Source organism: Primulina tabacum, chromosome 4, assembly GCF_025594145.1.
Source record: "Primulina tabacum isolate GXHZ01 chromosome 4, ASM2559414v2, whole genome shotgun sequence".
NCBI classification, from domain to species: Eukaryota; Viridiplantae; Streptophyta; class Magnoliopsida; order Lamiales; family Gesneriaceae; genus Primulina; species Primulina tabacum.
In genome coordinates this window covers 1,242,184-1,259,123 of record NC_134553.1, presented here as the reverse complement: position 1 = coordinate 1,259,123, position 16,940 = coordinate 1,242,184, and the positions used below count along the sequence as shown (strand labels likewise).

General features: G+C 36.9%; 3 protein-coding genes across 3 annotated transcripts; 1 reads left to right on the top strand and 2 right to left on the bottom strand.

The window, feature by feature from the left end:
• Window positions 1-1,823: 1,823 nt before the first annotated feature.
• Window positions 1,824-9,503, top strand: LOC142542204 (uncharacterized). The gene is made up of 13 exons (XM_075648705.1): window positions 1,824-2,303; window positions 2,788-2,937; window positions 3,488-3,658; window positions 3,968-4,111; window positions 4,784-4,889; window positions 5,056-5,204; window positions 5,297-5,422; window positions 5,532-5,675; window positions 5,932-6,019; window positions 6,619-6,992; window positions 7,449-7,769; window positions 8,242-8,466; window positions 9,177-9,503. Exons 1-13 carry the CDS (start codon window positions 2,052-2,054, stop codon window positions 9,309-9,311), a joined length of 2,385 nt encoding a protein of 794 aa, XP_075504820.1. The 5' UTR covers window positions 1,824-2,051; the 3' UTR covers window positions 9,312-9,503.
• On the bottom strand, window positions 9,459-11,290 carry LOC142542205 (pentatricopeptide repeat-containing protein At3g26630, chloroplastic). Its single transcript, XM_075648706.1, has 2 exons — window positions 9,693-11,290; window positions 9,459-9,593 (listed from the first exon to the last, which is right to left on the bottom strand). The coding sequence occupies exon 1, from the start codon at window positions 11,138-11,140 to the stop codon at window positions 9,905-9,907; it is 1,236 nt and encodes a 411-aa protein (XP_075504821.1). The 5' UTR covers window positions 11,141-11,290; the 3' UTR covers window positions 9,459-9,593; window positions 9,693-9,904.
• A 383-nt stretch (window positions 11,291-11,673) lies between these two features.
• On the bottom strand, window positions 11,674-16,191 carry LOC142542203 (RAF-like serine/threonine-protein kinase 20). Its single transcript, XM_075648704.1, has 9 exons — window positions 15,996-16,191; window positions 13,694-15,718; window positions 13,521-13,607; window positions 13,241-13,393; window positions 12,970-13,133; window positions 12,731-12,878; window positions 12,518-12,640; window positions 12,307-12,394; window positions 11,674-12,085 (listed from the first exon to the last, which is right to left on the bottom strand). Exons 2-9 carry the CDS (start codon window positions 15,332-15,334, stop codon window positions 11,898-11,900), a joined length of 2,592 nt encoding a protein of 863 aa, XP_075504819.1. The 5' UTR covers window positions 15,335-15,718; window positions 15,996-16,191; the 3' UTR covers window positions 11,674-11,897.
• Between the last annotated feature and the right edge of the window lie 749 nt (window positions 16,192-16,940).

The following is a 16,940-nucleotide window of genomic DNA, read 5'->3' as shown; positions in this document are numbered from 1 at the left end:
GATCAAAGAGATGAACATGACAAATGTGATCTATAAACTTGATGCAAAATGTTGTGGATGCTATCAAATCTCCCGACAATGATACTACGGAGTTTGGATCTCGTGTTTGGATCTCTTGTGCACCAATGCAAGCATCTATTGAATGAAGGAACTTCATTCTCGGTTTCATTTTTCTTATAGACAAGCAAATGTTGTAGCAGATGCTCCGGAAAAAGCTGCTCATTTTTATTCTAGTCCTTTGATTTATTTTGAAAGTCTGTCTTGTTTGATTGAACATTTAGATGATTATTGTAACTCCTTACATGATTAATGAAATTTCTTTTCAATTTTTTTAAAATAAAATATCAACTTATCCTCGTCTATATATTTGAATTTATAAAAAAACTTAAAGATATATTATTATTAAATTTAATAATGATTAATAACTGAAATAAATCTAAAAATAAAAATTATTTGGGTTGAGAAACGCTCTTAGCGCGTGCATTGCTACTTTGCTAGTTTCAATCAAGAATACGGAATCTTGTTTTCAAAAGGTTACATAATCCTTTTTGGTAAATTTTTTAATAAACCCTTGATAATTTTAATTTAAAATCCACACGATGTAATGGAAAACATACTCTCAAGACTACCCTTTAACTTTAAGTCTCTTCTTCTATTCAAAACAGTTCGCAAATCATGGAATGACACAATCCGAGATCCGGGATTCGCCAGAGTTCACTCCAACATATCGAATTCCCAATGCTTCTATGAGAAAGATTTGCCCGGTGACTACACGTATAGTTTGATCAAGTTTCAAGGCCAGGGATTTTTCATTGGATTGGCAGTCGGATATATGTCAAGGGAATACACGTATCTAACTTCTTATGCTGCTGTGAGGGTCTACTTGTGTTCAAGCACTCTTATAGAGAAACCTGCGAGAAGAAGTGTGTGCTGTTGAATCCCTTGATAATAAATTACTTGACTTATCCTTGTCCACACGAGGATATCATCCGTGCTTGTTATCCGGTAAAGTACGGGCTTTGCTTGGATAAATACGAAGATGATTACAAATTTACAGTCGTTTTGACAGAAGGTAAGTACTTGGTTTATTCCGTTTAAAACGACGCTCACGGGATCTGCATACGTTCCAAGGACTAATGTAAACGGAGTAGTGTATTGGACTATGTTAATTGTCTCGTTAATATGTTTTGATCCTAGACATGACTTGTTAAAGAAACTGCATAAACCAGAGGACTTAGAGTATGAGAGAAGGTTCAACTTGACGAATTTGAGCGGACATTTGTGTTTGTACACTCGCATAGAGTTTATGATTCGAATATGGTTGCCAAAAGAAGATCACGGTAGTCGTAAACGCAACAGCCAACCAATCGCCGGTAGAAGGGGAGAACGATCAAGTCTTTTATGCTCGTAGGCTGATGATTTGACAAGCAAGAACGAGGTTGTGTTTCATGACACCGAATTGCCAATGGTACGAGTTACGCGGTTTGTTCGATGACTAAATGTTGATCTTACTCTACCAACAGAAGATCAAACTATTAATTCGTAACCAAATAATGGTGCAACTTAAGAGCTGCAGCACCAGCACTTGTCCCAAATAGCTCCATTAAAATGCTATTAATCAAGAATAAAAAAAATAACAAGAAAGAATCCATCACGATACCAAATAATTTGATTCTTTTAAAAAAACGAATATAATTTTAGTGCATACAAAATGAACAAAAATTCAGAAGGCGACAATACAAAAAGAAGGCGAAGAAAAGCCAGCCACAAGTGAGCGAACAATTGAGAACATAAAAGGGAACGGCCACACGATTTTTGCTAAAAAATGGGAAACGTACAAAAAGATTTCAGTCGCTCCAAATTCCTCCACGTTTCTTCCCGCAAACCCATACCCACTCAGCTCCAGAACCCAGTTCACAGTTTTTCTTTTGAGCCGCCGTTTCATCATTTTTGCCTATCAAAATCACCCTCAGAACACGCAGAATTTGTCGGCGTTGCGTCATTGATATTCAAAACTAATCCGAGTTTGACTTAATCTCGGCGATTCCGGCATGGATGCAGCTATTCAGCTGGTCTACTGCGGAATCGATCCTCAGCACCGGAATTCATCAGTTTTTCCGACTTTCTTGAATGTGAAGTCGAGCAGTCGTTATTTTTTCCCGAGAATGATCGACGCTCGGAAGCGAAAAGGCGTTGTGAAGGCCGTTTCCACCGAGCCAAGACCGTCGAAATCGTCCCCGCCGACAAAAGAAGTTAATGGGTCGGCCAAAACGACGTCTAAATCTGTCAACGGTGTTTCCACTGTAAGTTTTGCGACGAATTTCAGTTATTGTGTTTGCATTTGGAGTATATTAATTCTTTGGGTGTTAGGTATATCCCATCTATTCTCTTTTATGATTCTCTTTCATGATGCTATCATTGGAGAAATCTTAGTGATGCTGACTGGTAAAGATGGATGCTTTACTGAGTATTATTTCATATGTTTCTTTGTCTTTGGAGCTAATTTCATTATATGACCTTTTATTTTAAAATATTAAATGATTTCAGTGACTGAATGCAGAAGTCGCTATATTGATGATCTGAAAATGGTTTTTAATCTGATCAGGAACACGAAAGAAGTAATTGTTAAACGAATAACTGAATAAATAAAGAATCTTGATCGAAAATTAGATCTAAACAGGGACACAAAGATGAAATCTTGCGTAAAAATGGAAGAAATTTTTTGGGTAGTGTATGACGATGTGTAAAAGTGGTGTTTTATTGACTTACTTTGTCTGGAAATGCCAGAGAGTTCAGGATGTTTCGCAGGAGATCAAAAGGGTGAGAGCACAGATGGAAGAAAATGAGCAGTTGGCTGTACTTATGAGAGGACTCAGGGGTCAGAATTTGAAGGACACATTATTTGCCGATGACAGTATCAAGCTCCGTCTTGTTGAGGTTATGTTCACAACTTTGAATTATGTATATTTAATTTGAGAGCTTTTTGTGGTTGTTTTGTTGGTTTCTATGATGTATATGTCTTTTTTTCCTTCTCCATATGCTGTTTTTACCCAAATGAGAACAGTCTGAGGTTTCTGCTCTCCAGTTTTGTTTATACCGTCGAAGAATTTTGCGGGAAAGCAAAGCTGTAGGGTCATAGGAATGGAAGGTTTTTTTACTGTATTTAAGTGACGTGTGTTATTTCAAATTCTCCATAAAACACACAATAATGAAAGAAAAATCAAGTTTGTGCTCTATGATATCTTGTACGTACCTGTTGTTTTCTTATTGACTATTTTATTTTTGTGGAATGTTTTTTGATCTAGTCAATTCTAAACTCTCAGCGGAGTAGAGATTTCAATATGCAGCGCGAATACTGATTTTATTCGAAATGCAACAGTGTTTGATTTGATTGGTTTCTATCAACACAAGTATTTCTTAATATTTTCATGGTAAAAAGAAGTTGTGGCAGCTTTGTAACGCCTTGCGAGGTATTCTGCTTCTTCAGGTTGATGAGAGCAGTGAGTTTTTGCCATTGGTTTATGAACCTGATACGATTGCTGCTTACTGGGGAAAAAGGCCACGTGCTGTTGCCACTCGTATAGTCCAATTATCGTCTGTGGCTGGAGGCTTCCTTTCTCGCCTTTCCTGGGATTTCATAAAAAACAAGTTAAAAGAGGTGAAATGCCAGTTTTGCTTTGATTCTTTATATTGCCACTTGTCAATTTTGATTATTTTGAATTTTTTGTTGCAACAATCTTTGAGATGATTATGAAAATTTATATGCAATATCTTTCCGGACCATATGCATTCTCTTCTCCATCAGTGAGTTTCCCGTCTTTGTTGATTCAAGGTCTTGTACTTTAGGCATTAAAGATATAAAGCTCGTGAGTCTGCAAAGTCATGCATTTTCTAAGATATAGGCCTCGCCTCTTTACACTTGGCCTTTCATTTTTCATATAATCTCTGTTTCTTTCTGTCTAAATAGAATGAGGTTGCCCGAGCTATCGAATTGAGGGAAATAGTTACCTCTTTGGGACCAGCATACATAAAGCTTGGGCAAGCATTGAGTATCCGTCCAGATATACTGTCACCTGCGGCAATGGTTGAACTACAAAAGCTTTGTGACAAGGTAAATTCATTTTCATATCCCCAAGTTGTAAATGGATGAAATGCTATTTGGCTTTCTTTGACATGACATTTGTCGTAGATAAATAACCTACAGCCTTCTTAGACAAATTTAATTTGATTTCGGGATTTTTGAACTTTATGATACTCTTAATTCGTAAATTTCTTTTTCTTTCCTTTTGGGTTCCAGAATGTGTTCAGTTGAAGAGAACTTGCATTGAACTTGGATTATCCTAAACAAGGCTACAATCACTTTAACTTCACATATTTTTTAAGTGAGAAATACATTGCTCGATACTGAACCACTGGGTAATTGGGTATGTATTGTGACAAATGCAAGCTTGATTTTATATGTGAATGGGGGAATGCAATCTAGATAAGACTGTGAATTCCTTTCCTTCCTTGTGAGCCGAGTAGTTGAAATGCTAAAGAAAACATAAGTGTGCCATACAGCTCTTTCTTCTGCATGTCCCAATTAGGTCCAGGGTACTGGTCTACTGGAATCTTATGTTAATTTTTTAGCTGTGAATTTATTTTAATCGCATGGCTCATTGATGAAAACTCTGAAAACACCATTAGCAACATTTTATTGGTCCTCTGGCCACAAAATCTTTCAGGGGTACATGTGAGTGATCAGGATTTCAATTGTTGACTTTTTTGTCCGTTGCTTTTGCAGGTTCCATCATTTCCAGATGATGTGGCTATGGCACTTATTGAAGAAGAACTTGGACAGCCGTGGTATAATTTATACACTGAACTTTCTCCTTCCCCTATTGCTGCAGGTAATCAATCTCAAAAGCCTTTAATGGTTTACCAGCATTTGTTTGTATCAAATTACTAATGACAATATATCATGGAGTCTAATATTTTACGAGTTTAACTTTATGTTTCTTTCCTTGGGAATACCTGAAGCTTATTTATTTTCATTCTTATGGAAATAAATGGCAGCATCACTAGGCCAGGTCTATAAGGGCCGGATAAAGGAAACTGGGGATTTGGTTGCTGTCAAGGTTCAAAGACCTTTTGTCCTTGAGACTGTTACAGTTGACTTGTTCATCATAAGGAACTTGGGACTTTTTCTTCGTAAATTTCCTCAGGTATAGATTTTGTGTTCCCGTTTCTATATAACTTGCCAAAGAGGTGATTTAAAAAATGTGTATGTAGATCCGATGACATCTATTTTCTTCAGATTTCAGTTGATGTTGTTGGATTGGTTGATGAATGGGCTGCTCGCTTCTTTGAGGAGCTTGATTATGTTAATGAAGGGGAAAATGGAACAATATTTGCAGAAATGATAAAGAAAGACCTTCCCCAGGTAATGTTCCTTAAAAAAGGGTTCTTGATCAAAATCACGAGTAAAAACCAACGAAGTAATGAAAACCTTGTTTGTGATTTCTCACACTTACTAATATTCGGACTTACAGGTAGTTGTGCCCAAGACATATGAAAAATACACTGCTAGGAAGGTACTGACAACACAATGGATAGATGGGGAGAAACTGTCACAAAGTACTGAAAGTGATGTTGGAGAGTTGGTAAATGTTGGAGTTATATGCTACCTTAAGCAGGTAATTTGTGTTGATATTGGGTTTTAATGGTTGCTTGATTGAAAACCCAAGATGCCACTCCTGTCTCCATGTGTGGGGGTTCAAATATCTTGAAAATAAATAATTGATATTGTTATATGCCAACTAGAACATTATTTATATGGATGGTTGTAAATCGATGCATAAATATGAAGAAGTTGCTACATGATATGTAAAAAGAAAGCTCCTTTGGATATATTCACCAATCTCATCTTGCTTACTTTTTCTTGATTTGCAGTTGCTTGACACTGGCTTTTTCCATGCTGATCCACATCCGGGAAATTTAATTCGTACCCCAGATGGGAAGCTGGCTATACTGGATTTTGGTAAAATATTTGTAGTGTACCTTTTTTTGTTGAATTTCTTTATGAACTGCAGATTACTTCCTCCATTAAAATTAAACTTTTTATTACTACTGGTCGGTGGAATTTATTTTGAATTTTATTGAAATCTTTGCCAATGGTATTCCAGAAACTATCACTTATTGAATAAGGTGAGAAAAGCCGTTTATTATTGTGAGGAGGTTTCACGAAATAGGTGAGCGACAAAAGCGAGAGCTGGAGGTGCTTGCTTGTTTCCTGATGTTTTACATATATGGTGCTGTACTAGGATAAAGACAAAATGCATTCTTTCACGAGTAACCTGTGGCAAAATTTTCAGATTCGTTTATGATTGTACGTACATTTGACAGCCTTCTGTAAATATGAATATATTGAGCTTTATAATCTCTCTGTTATAGTTCATGGATTCATGTACATTTATAAATTGAACAGGATGAAATAAGTGATTTGATTATTTAATCTAAATGTTTTTCTCTCTTTCTTTCCAAAGCTTTGCATGCCACCAAATGTAAGAATTGTGCTCTCTGTTAAGAATCGTGCACTTTGTTCCCTTGCATATAATTGACTGGTGCGAAATATGGCAGGCCTGGTGACAAAGTTGACAGATGATCAGAAATATGGCATGATTGAAGCTATTGCCCACCTTATTCATCGAGATTATGGTGCAATAGTAAAAGATTTTGTTAAACTAGGCTTTATTCCAGAAGGAGTTAATTTGGAACCCATTTTACCTGTACTTGCCAAAGTTTTCGATCAGGCCCTCGAGGGTGGGGGAGCAAAAAATATTAACTTTCAGGAGCTTGCTTCAGATTTAGCACAGATAACATTTGATTATCCATTCAGAATTCCGCCTTATTTCGCACTTATTATTAGAGCAATTGGGGTGCTGGAGGGCATAGCTTTAGTGGGAAATCCTGATTTTGCCATTGTAGATGAAGCCTATCCATACATCGCACAGGTGCGGAAACACATTGATCAGATTTATCTATTTGCAGAATGTGATGTGTATGTGGTTATGTTTTCGGAAGAAAATCTTTTATTTTATAAATGTCATGTCATGTTAGAATATTTGGGTTTAGGTTTTAAAAGATTGTCCAGTTATTTTAAACTTTAAGATATATTGTATTGAGATAGAATGTAATATGATGAGAGAATTTTTGGGGAGTTGTGAAAAATTAAATTGTAAATGATGATTTAATAAGGATGTGTGAACATGGGGTGAAAATGTCTTTTGGGAGAAAACTGGGAATACCATGGATATATTTTATGTGTCCATGCATTCCTTCATGTTTGCATCTTTATGAAGTTAATTAGCAATGGGGTGTTCTTTACTTTTATTGATTTCTTGAGTTTTTTTCTCAACTTGATACGAGATTGAATAATAATTTTGTCATTTCTCTCTTGTGAATTTAAGAGACTGCTCACCGACGAATCTCCACGTTTAAGGAATGCTTTACGTTACACAATATATGGGAAAACTGGTATCTTCGATGCTGAAAGATTTATTGATGTCATGCAAGCTTTTGAGAATTTCATAGATGCGGCAAAGAGTGGAGGTGGAGAAAATCTGAATGGAAGAATGGCAGATCTTGGGATTCTACAAAATCAAACAAACAATTTACTTCTTGGTTTTACGACCAGTGATTCGCAAGCACAGCCAATCCAAACAAGAGCAGCCTTGGCTTTTTTACTATCTGATAAGGGGAACTTTTTTCGAGATTTTCTGTTGGATGAGGTATTGTTACATTGTGGTTTCCATATTTGCTAGCCATTTGACTTACAAGTGCATATCTAGTTTAGAGCAATGTGCTTAGGCGGAACCAGTAATAGCTTAATATAGAAGCATTCAATTATCACCAAAGTAGTTTTGGTTCTAAGCGTGATTATATTTGGATTTTTGGTTAGTGAACTCTGCTTAAGAGAGAAATTATGAATCTGTGGCGACTTGGAATCATATTTATGTTTATATAAAAATAAATTATGGCAAGCAAGTTCGTTATTGGCCGTATGAAACTGATAATGGTCAACAGCTCAAGATGATTTACCAGACTATTTTACCACAAAAACTTTGTAATAATTCTTTTATCAACGATATATGTTAACAACTATATTGAGGGACTTAAAACGTCATTTGTTAGATGCTTCTTTGTTTCTGCAAAGAGATTATGTGCCCCGATTAATATTTTTCTTGGGTGACTCATAAACAGATTGTTAAGGGCATTGATGCCATTACAAGGGAGCAGTTAGTGCAGATAATGCTACTACTTGGCATCAGAAACATATCCCCAGTTTTTGGCTTCATTCCTACCCTGGGGCCTTTCAGGACAGCTGCTCTTCTTCCCACGATCACTGAGGAGGATAAACTTATTTTAAACAATGTTCAGAAAATCGTTGGATTCTTGGGTGCTGGAACTATACCTTCATCAGATAAGGTAAATACAAAGTCTTTGAGTTTTATTTTCATTACTATTGCAAAGAAAAGTTTTGTGCATTATTTATGTCCCTGTGGTAAGTTGCATTATCAGCACAATGATTTTGAAACTTATTTAAAACGGGTAAAGTTGGTAGAATTAGTGTTCAACTGCGCCATCATTTGTCAGATGAAAAGAAGATTACTTAGCTTACAAGATCAAGTTCTGGTGTCATGGTGCTTTATTGTTTAAGACTGGGTTGTGCTGGAATTATCGATCATCTCATTGGCATATTTTCGAGAATCTCGTTCCCCCACCAATCTTGAGGCCAAAAGTAGAAAATTCATCATTAAATTTTAGCGTTCATATCACTTCTTTTGCTGCAATTCGGATTACATCTTTACCATATTGATTGGATACACGCAAGCATACATAGCGAATAATCAATAATGTATTGGATATATGACAAATTACCGGTAAGTATGTCAATGAAACACTAATACAGTAAATGACATTGAATTACACATAGCTGTTTTATTAATGAAACATTATACACAGCTCAAATGTTACAATTTCATAATCCTTCAATACTTTGACCAATGTATAAACAAAACAATCTTTAAACGTAGCTCAAGACTATGTTAACAGTAACTTACATTTGCCCTTCTATTCACTGCACGATGATGGAAAGATTGCAGTAATATCTGATAGATTTTGTCTCTAAACTACAGGGTATAAATGTTCCTCAACTGATCCAAGAGCTACTTCCGGTCTTTCCAGGACTCACTGCCAAAGTGCTTCCGGAGGTGCTTAATCGTTTGTCCTCGCGAGTCTTGGCCCGTATATTTCAAGATATGCTTTTGTAACCATGAAATTTTTTATTTTCGGTTAAACACTTCCCTTGTGCATATATTGAACCACATTGCAGAGATGACAGATCGTAGCCCGAAATTGATAACCTACATTCTTGTCCCAGTGTATGAAAATATAACCAGTGACTCGCTATTTCTAAATTAACTTTGTCGAATAATACACAAAGCTCACAAGTTTACACTAAATGAGACCTTATCTGTGTCTTTCTTCGCACCGTAGCATATTTGGCAAAGACGTGGATGATTGAGTCAGTCTTGTTTGGTTTGCCAAATGTGCTGTAATGGTATGTCTAAGTAGTTAAAAAAAAAAAATTTCCTTGGAAGCCAAAAAATAAAAAATACTTTCAATTCATGGAAGGTTCATTTTCCACCCACCCTGCGAGAAGCTGGAATTTTGGTCAAAGGGGCCAGTTACAGGACAAGGCCATTCATTTCTTCTTATTGTTGGTCACAAATTCCTGAAAATTATCATCAGTAATGTCTCCTTTTGCATTGTATCATGCTGCATTGCATCGAATGCATTTGCTGAAATGCAACCCCTGACTGCATATCTACATCCAACAATCACAACACTAGAGGGTCTGATTTTATGATGTTAAACGGGAGTATATCTCAGACAAGCAAGTATAATGTTCAATGCTTGGTGTAATACCATATCGTTCAGTCATGTGCGCAAAATACTCAAGACCCTTTCCTAAGTCATTCACGCGCAGGCAAGCACACAAGATGCCAACGAAAGTGATCCCATCCGGCTCCACGTTCATCCTCTCCATCTCCCCAAAAAGAGCAATGGCTTCATGACCACGTCCATGAACACCAAGACTGGTGATCATCGTATTCCATGTAGCTACACTCTTGTCCTCCATACTTTCAAATACTCGTTTAGCATGCTCCAAACTACCACATTTGCTATACATGTCAACCAATGCAGTCCCAAGAAAAGGCCCGATCTCAAACCCACTCTTGATCGCAAAGTCGTGCACCCAATAACCTAATTTAAGGCTCCCCAATTCTGTGCAAGCCCCGAGAAGACCAACAAGTGTGTGCTCATTCGGGCTCACGTTATCACCCTGCATTCTTGAGAATAACTCGAATGCCTTTTCGGGTTCCTTGCTCTTGGCATATCCATTGATCATGGCAGTCCAAGAAACCACATTTCTTACAGGCATCTCATCAAACAGCTGTTGTGCTGAATCCATTCTTCCAGTACAAGCAAGCCCTGCAACAACAGTAGTCCAGGATACTACATTTTTCCCACACATTTTATGAAACAACTTGATCCCATCATTCAAAACCCCGCACTTGAAATACAAATCAATCAAAACATTATCCAAATATACATCTCCATAAAACCCGGTTTTAATCGCAAGCCCGTAAACCTCCTTCGCCTTCTCAACATAAAAACAATCCAAACAAGCTTTCATTACAAACGGGAAGGTGAACTTATCTAATCTCACCCCGTCACAAATCATCGAATTATACCAAAGAATAGCTCGACGCGAGCATCCATTTACAATATATGTTCTGATAAGAAAATTCCAGGCAAACGTGGTGGGCTCATCAATTTGTAGAAACACAAAAGTCGCATAATCCAACTTCCCATAAGAAGAACAAAGCTGAAGCAATCTCGTAGCAATCAATTCACAATCATCAAACCCATTTCTGATAATTCTACCATGTATCTGCTTCAGCTGTCTGAAGCTGCTGCATTTCTGCAGAAAAATAAAGGCATCTTGAGAAGTGAAACTGGGTTTGGAACTTGACTGCAAGTTTCTTGAGAATAAAACATCAGGATAGCTTAATGAAAGGCATCCGACCATCATAGAGTGGTAGTTGCTTGAACTTACGCTTGATACAGCACAAAATGGATTCTTTGAAAGGAAGGAGAAGGAAACGTAAGATCGTTTGGCTATTGCGTCATGTGGCCGATTACCACTCACATAACTTTTGATCGACTCTGGTCCCAGCTTTATGGTAAAATGAACTCGGCTCGGGTCCCTAAACTTGGCCCATTTACCAAACCCATATCTATTTCGTGTCCCAATTATACAATAAAATCACATTTTTAGTCTTAGTTTATTTTTTATGATTTTTGTCGAATTATAGTTTTCTTTGTCATCTTTGATTTTTTTTTTGTAAATTTAGCCATTTTTTATGGACCGCTGATGCGTAGTGTCATATTAACACTTTCAATAAAAACTATTAAAATTACTAGAAATAGAAATAGACGAAAAAAATACCATAAAAGATCAAAATCATTAATAAACAAATATCCACTTTCAAATTTGTAATTTTCTTTATTATTGAAATTTTGAATTAAACTTCTATAATAACTGTTGTTTTTACCCTAAATAAAATTTCCCAAGGACCAAAATATAATTGATTCTCCTTGGTTGGACCAAAGAAATCGACTAAATCTGAATTTGTAAGTTCGAATCGGCTGAGATGATTAAAACAACTTTTATCTACGAAACATTAATTTACAACATTTGGATGAAAAAATATAATAGGGAAATGTCTATTTTCTTAGTCTACTTAAGCTATCAAAATACCACCTCATTTTCGGCTAGAATTTTAGGTTCATCTTTGGACTCTATTGAATCTCTTTGGTTGGAGTGCAGTGGACATAGCACGAAGTCTGATTGTTATCTCTGTAAAAGATGGCCTGATAGCAGGATCGTGTGTCCAGCATTCTTCCATCAAATTTCTCCATTCTTGGTCGCACCGTTCCGGGATCGGCGGCCTCAGTGTATCATTTACAATGCCACCTTCATATATAGATCAAGATAAATAAATTAGATGATGAATCAGTATCAAGAAACTAGTTTAAGTGAAGATGTATCATTTTATTTCAGAAGTTGCTTTGTTATCAAGTGGGGCGAACCCACGATTTCGTCGAGGGAAAAATGTATGACTTGATGTTGAATCTGATTAGGCACATCCCTAGAACCATATTCAGAGATCTAGACGGCTACAACATCAAGCTTACCTATAATAGCTCCACAATGCATGTTTGCATACGGTTCTTCGCCAGTCAAGATTTCCCACATAGCGATTCCAAACGAGAAAACATCAACCTGTGACATGTCATGACTCTTGGATCATTCCAAGTTTCAATGAAATCACAAAAGCTTGAAGTATTTGTAACTTTGTCAATAAATTATGCAATTCAGTTCACATTGTTGGTTAGTTTTGCATACTTTTTCAGAAACTCGACTACTACTTCCATTTAATAGCTCGGGAGCCATCCACGGAAGAGTTCCACGCACGCCACCTGACACGAGGGTGTTCTGCTTGATCCTTGATAGTCCAAAATCGCCAACCTAATAATCAAATAGTCTCTATCTGAGCTTCATTTCTTCACAAGAATGAGTTTTGAAGTATATAAGTTTGCACATAGATCAAGGACTCACTTTGCACACGGGTCGGTGTGGATCTCCTAAATTTACCAGCAAATTATCACATTTTAAATCAAAATGAACGATGTTTTTCAGATGCAAGTACTCCATGCCAAAGGCAGCATCCAATGCAATTATCACTTTTTTACGCCGATCAAGTCCCCTATCAGTAGAATTCAAACTCTCAAAGAACAATTCTCGGGAATACAAAGTTCTATAGTGTAGCCAGGAAAAGAATCCAGAAAAAAACTCACTTATCTTTCTTTAAGAGGACGCGCCTTAACGATCCATTAGCCATGTACTCAGTTACGGTAGCTAATGTGGTTTCAGGTCCATCAGGAACGACCCCATAGAACGCTACTATATTCGGATGGTGAAGTTTGGAAAGGATTTGAGCCTCCCTCCAAAAATCTTTAGTCTGTGAAAAGGTGGAAACGATAATTTAGGTAGGATTCTGGTGTGCATTTTTCATGTCAAATGACAAGTAAAAAAATTACAGTTAACTATGTTTAAATGGGGACAAACCAGTCTTTCTTGTTCAGACAATCTCCCAGCAAAACAACTCTTTTTTATTCTCTTGATGGCAACATCTGTTCCCCTCCACTTTCCATGATAAACAGTTCCAAACGTACCAGATCCCAACTCTAGTAGGTCTTCAAGATCGGCATTTTTAATTATCTGCATCATTGAGCAAAACTCATTCAAAATTATGGTAATGGATCATATTCATGAGTGGAAGTGCAACTAAATTGATTAAATGGAAAGTAGCTTAAATTACAACCATAAAATAAGTTTAGGCGTGAACCTGCAAACCATATATGCCAGCTTCCATTTCCATTATTGCAGCATCACTTATAGATTCGTCCTTATTATCTTCGTCAGCACTACCAACCTACGAGAAAATGCACGAGTAAACCGATAAAACTGATTCTTGCATGTTACTTCGTAAATATGAGAACTAAGAAACTAATATTATACATCATAGTCGGATTCAAGGATGACACTTCCAGCTTCCGTTTCTTGTCCAGGTGATTCAATCTCATCACTCGGCTCGTCTTGTATGGGATGGATAGCCTTAGAGGAGGACGGGGCATCCAGTGGTGCATGATCCATTACATCTTCAACCATAACTGGAATTTCTGGTATACCGATTTTGTGAGGAATCAGTAATGGTTGAGAATGGATTTCTGATTGATTTTCCGAAAAGTTAGACGACGAATCAGGATTCTCAGGCCCATGCATTTGTAGGATAGGGAGATGTGAGCGAAGGTTTGAATCGGGGAGACATATTATTTTTGGCGAATTATGTTCGTGGTCCACAAATTTGGCATCTGGAGCATAACCAGTGCTAGAGTCTTTTTGTTTTATATCTCGATCAAAAGAAGTGTCTTTGTTCTCTACCGAAACTTTTGCATCTAAACCCCGTTCAATATTAACCTCATTATCATTTGCGTTTTCGAGGGAGAGAGAATCCTTATTATTGAAAACATGATAATTCTCATCTGCCATCCGATGTCGTTGTTGTGCTGCTACCGTTTGCTGATATGAGCTGGAAACTTCTGAAGAGACATAAGACCTCTCTTCATACTGTGGCACAGTATTTTTCAGGCCTCTCCTATTAAAGTTACTCGGATCATATGATGGAAGATTCTCAATTTCTTTACTCAACTTCCGAAGGTGAGAGCCCATTATAGGACTACCTATCACTGGTACACGATAACCTGCGACATCAGCACATGAAGGGTGGTCGAAACCTGGGGCATCCATCACATACGGATGAGCATATTCACAGTCATCACGATACAAAGCATCTTCATGACGTTTTATGTAAGAATTCTTTGGCTCTTTAAACCGAACGGGAGACAGAGGAGGAGATGGAATATAAGATGCGTTAAGAAATTTGGAAACAGGACTTGAAGGAGTAAATTTCAGACTTGTGGAGCTTCCTTCGCTCCTTTTCTCTGCAAGATGATGTGATGATGGGAAGTCCCTCTGAATTGTAGGACTTCCATCCATATTATTTCCCCTCTGGCTTGCCAAACTCTCCCGACTTGAGCTCCTTTGATGGCTTGGATCAAAAATGCCATTTACCGCAACAACATAATGATCGACATCACCTTGCTGCGTAGTCTTCGATTCCAAAGAACACGAGCTTTCACTATCACTGGAAGAAACAAGAAATATTCTGAGTCTTTGAGAACTTCTCTCTAAATCATGGCACTCTTCTATCATATGCTGAAGATCCTCATCCGAAGACACGGATATAAGTGCATCCAAGTCTTCACCAGGAAGCTGGTACTTAATTGTGTGAGCTTGATTGCAGATTCCACTGGTCTTTCTCATAAGCTCGACATAAGTAATGTATTTCCGAATGGATATAATCCTTGTCTCTCCACCGACATATCTAAGTTTCCCATCATTTGGTCTCGGAAATATTCTTCCACCAAAGCTGCACAGAAATTTCATTTTTCCCGAGAACGAACCATCTGGGATCCTTGATCCAGGATGATCTGTTAGATCCTCACATGCAGGATGGTGGTGATTCTGGACAACATCCGAACATTGCTTATTCTTCGTATTACAATCGACCTCATTCACAAAAGGATTTCTTCCAGACATAAGACAATCCCTTAATAACTCCGGTGAAAATTCTTCACCGGTCTGAACGGCTGATATTCACTTGGAACGGCGTTGACTGAATCAGCACCTGTGTTTCGGCCGTTATCATTATAAAATCCGCTCTTCATTTTATCAATCAATGATGAATTTCACTTGGCTGAAGCATTTTTAGTATTTCCAACTCATCGATCCCTTTACGAGTCTCCATTCATATCCGTGCATCTTGGATTTTCCCCGGCGTCACATGGAAAACAACTAGCAATCCACAGCTTCTCATACGATCAAACTTCCTCTTAACCGAGTTCTTTGAATGTTCATTCAAAATCTATTGTCGCGAACTCATAAGCTCCCATCACTCATCAAACAAAAGTCTCCAAAAATAAGCTGTTTCAACGAGGAAACATTAATGAAAATGTTAGATAAAAGCATTTACAAAAGAAAATATCCTGCAAAACAACCCAATCCAAAATTTGTTTACGCCGAAAAAATATATCTCAAGATTAAGAATTCATGGAAAGATTATCTAGTTTCCGTCATCTCATTTCTTGACAGAATCTCTTTTCTTTTGCCTACTCCCACCATTAAATCAACAAACAACAGAAAGGGTGGTCAAAATTTGTAATAAAAATATCGGAACAAGAGGCTCAACACAAAAGTTTACCTGTCTTCGGAAATACAAATTTCTTGTCTTTTTCCAGGTGCCCTTTTGGCTAAAATCAGGGTGGGAATCCAGAAGAAAACAAGACTTTGGGTATGGTGTTCGGTTGTGAGGCAAAGATCGATCGAGAGAGAAGGGGGCATTGCATTGATTTCGGAGGAAAGAACCAAAAACTATACATTTCTGCAAATAAATAAAAGATAGTGAAAAATAACAATACAGAATAACGCGCACTTGTCGCGGCTTTTAACTGAAAAACTACTTTATGAAACCAAAAAGAGACCCCATGTTTTTAAGTTTATAATAAAATATTATGCACTACCGTTATTACCAAAATACTACATTAATCATTTGACCAATTTTAAAGTTTCTAAAGAATTATAATCCATTGTTCACATATTTAGATCCATCCTGGGTAATTTATATTTTATTTAGTGTTTATGGCGAGACATTAATTGCACATATATTTTTGTTTTGTATATAATTTGTTTCAAATTTTACAAATAATCGGAATTATAAATCATACATATTTTATCATCTTATCCAACAAATCAAACAATGTCAAAAATAATATTATAAGAATTTTTATGGCCATGTCAATTTCTTTTTTTCTTGAGAAAATGATGCATAGATATTGTTGTTTGAACTTTAAACTGGTATTTCATGTAGAAATGAAGTCATAAAACGGCTTTTGTTATCTACGGTTCGTTTACCCAAAATCTTGTAGTTTTGAAATTTATAAAATGACGTATTCATGCACGATTGTTTTCTATGTAAAAAAATATGTTCGCTATATATTACTGCACTCCCATATTGCCAAGTTAATTAAGAGTGTTTAACTCAGCGATTATTAAAATGATAATTAGAATTCATCCCAATTAATTTCAAGCTCTATGATCACTGCTCCATCCAGCTCGAGCCCTTGATACACCATGAAAAATTCCGAAA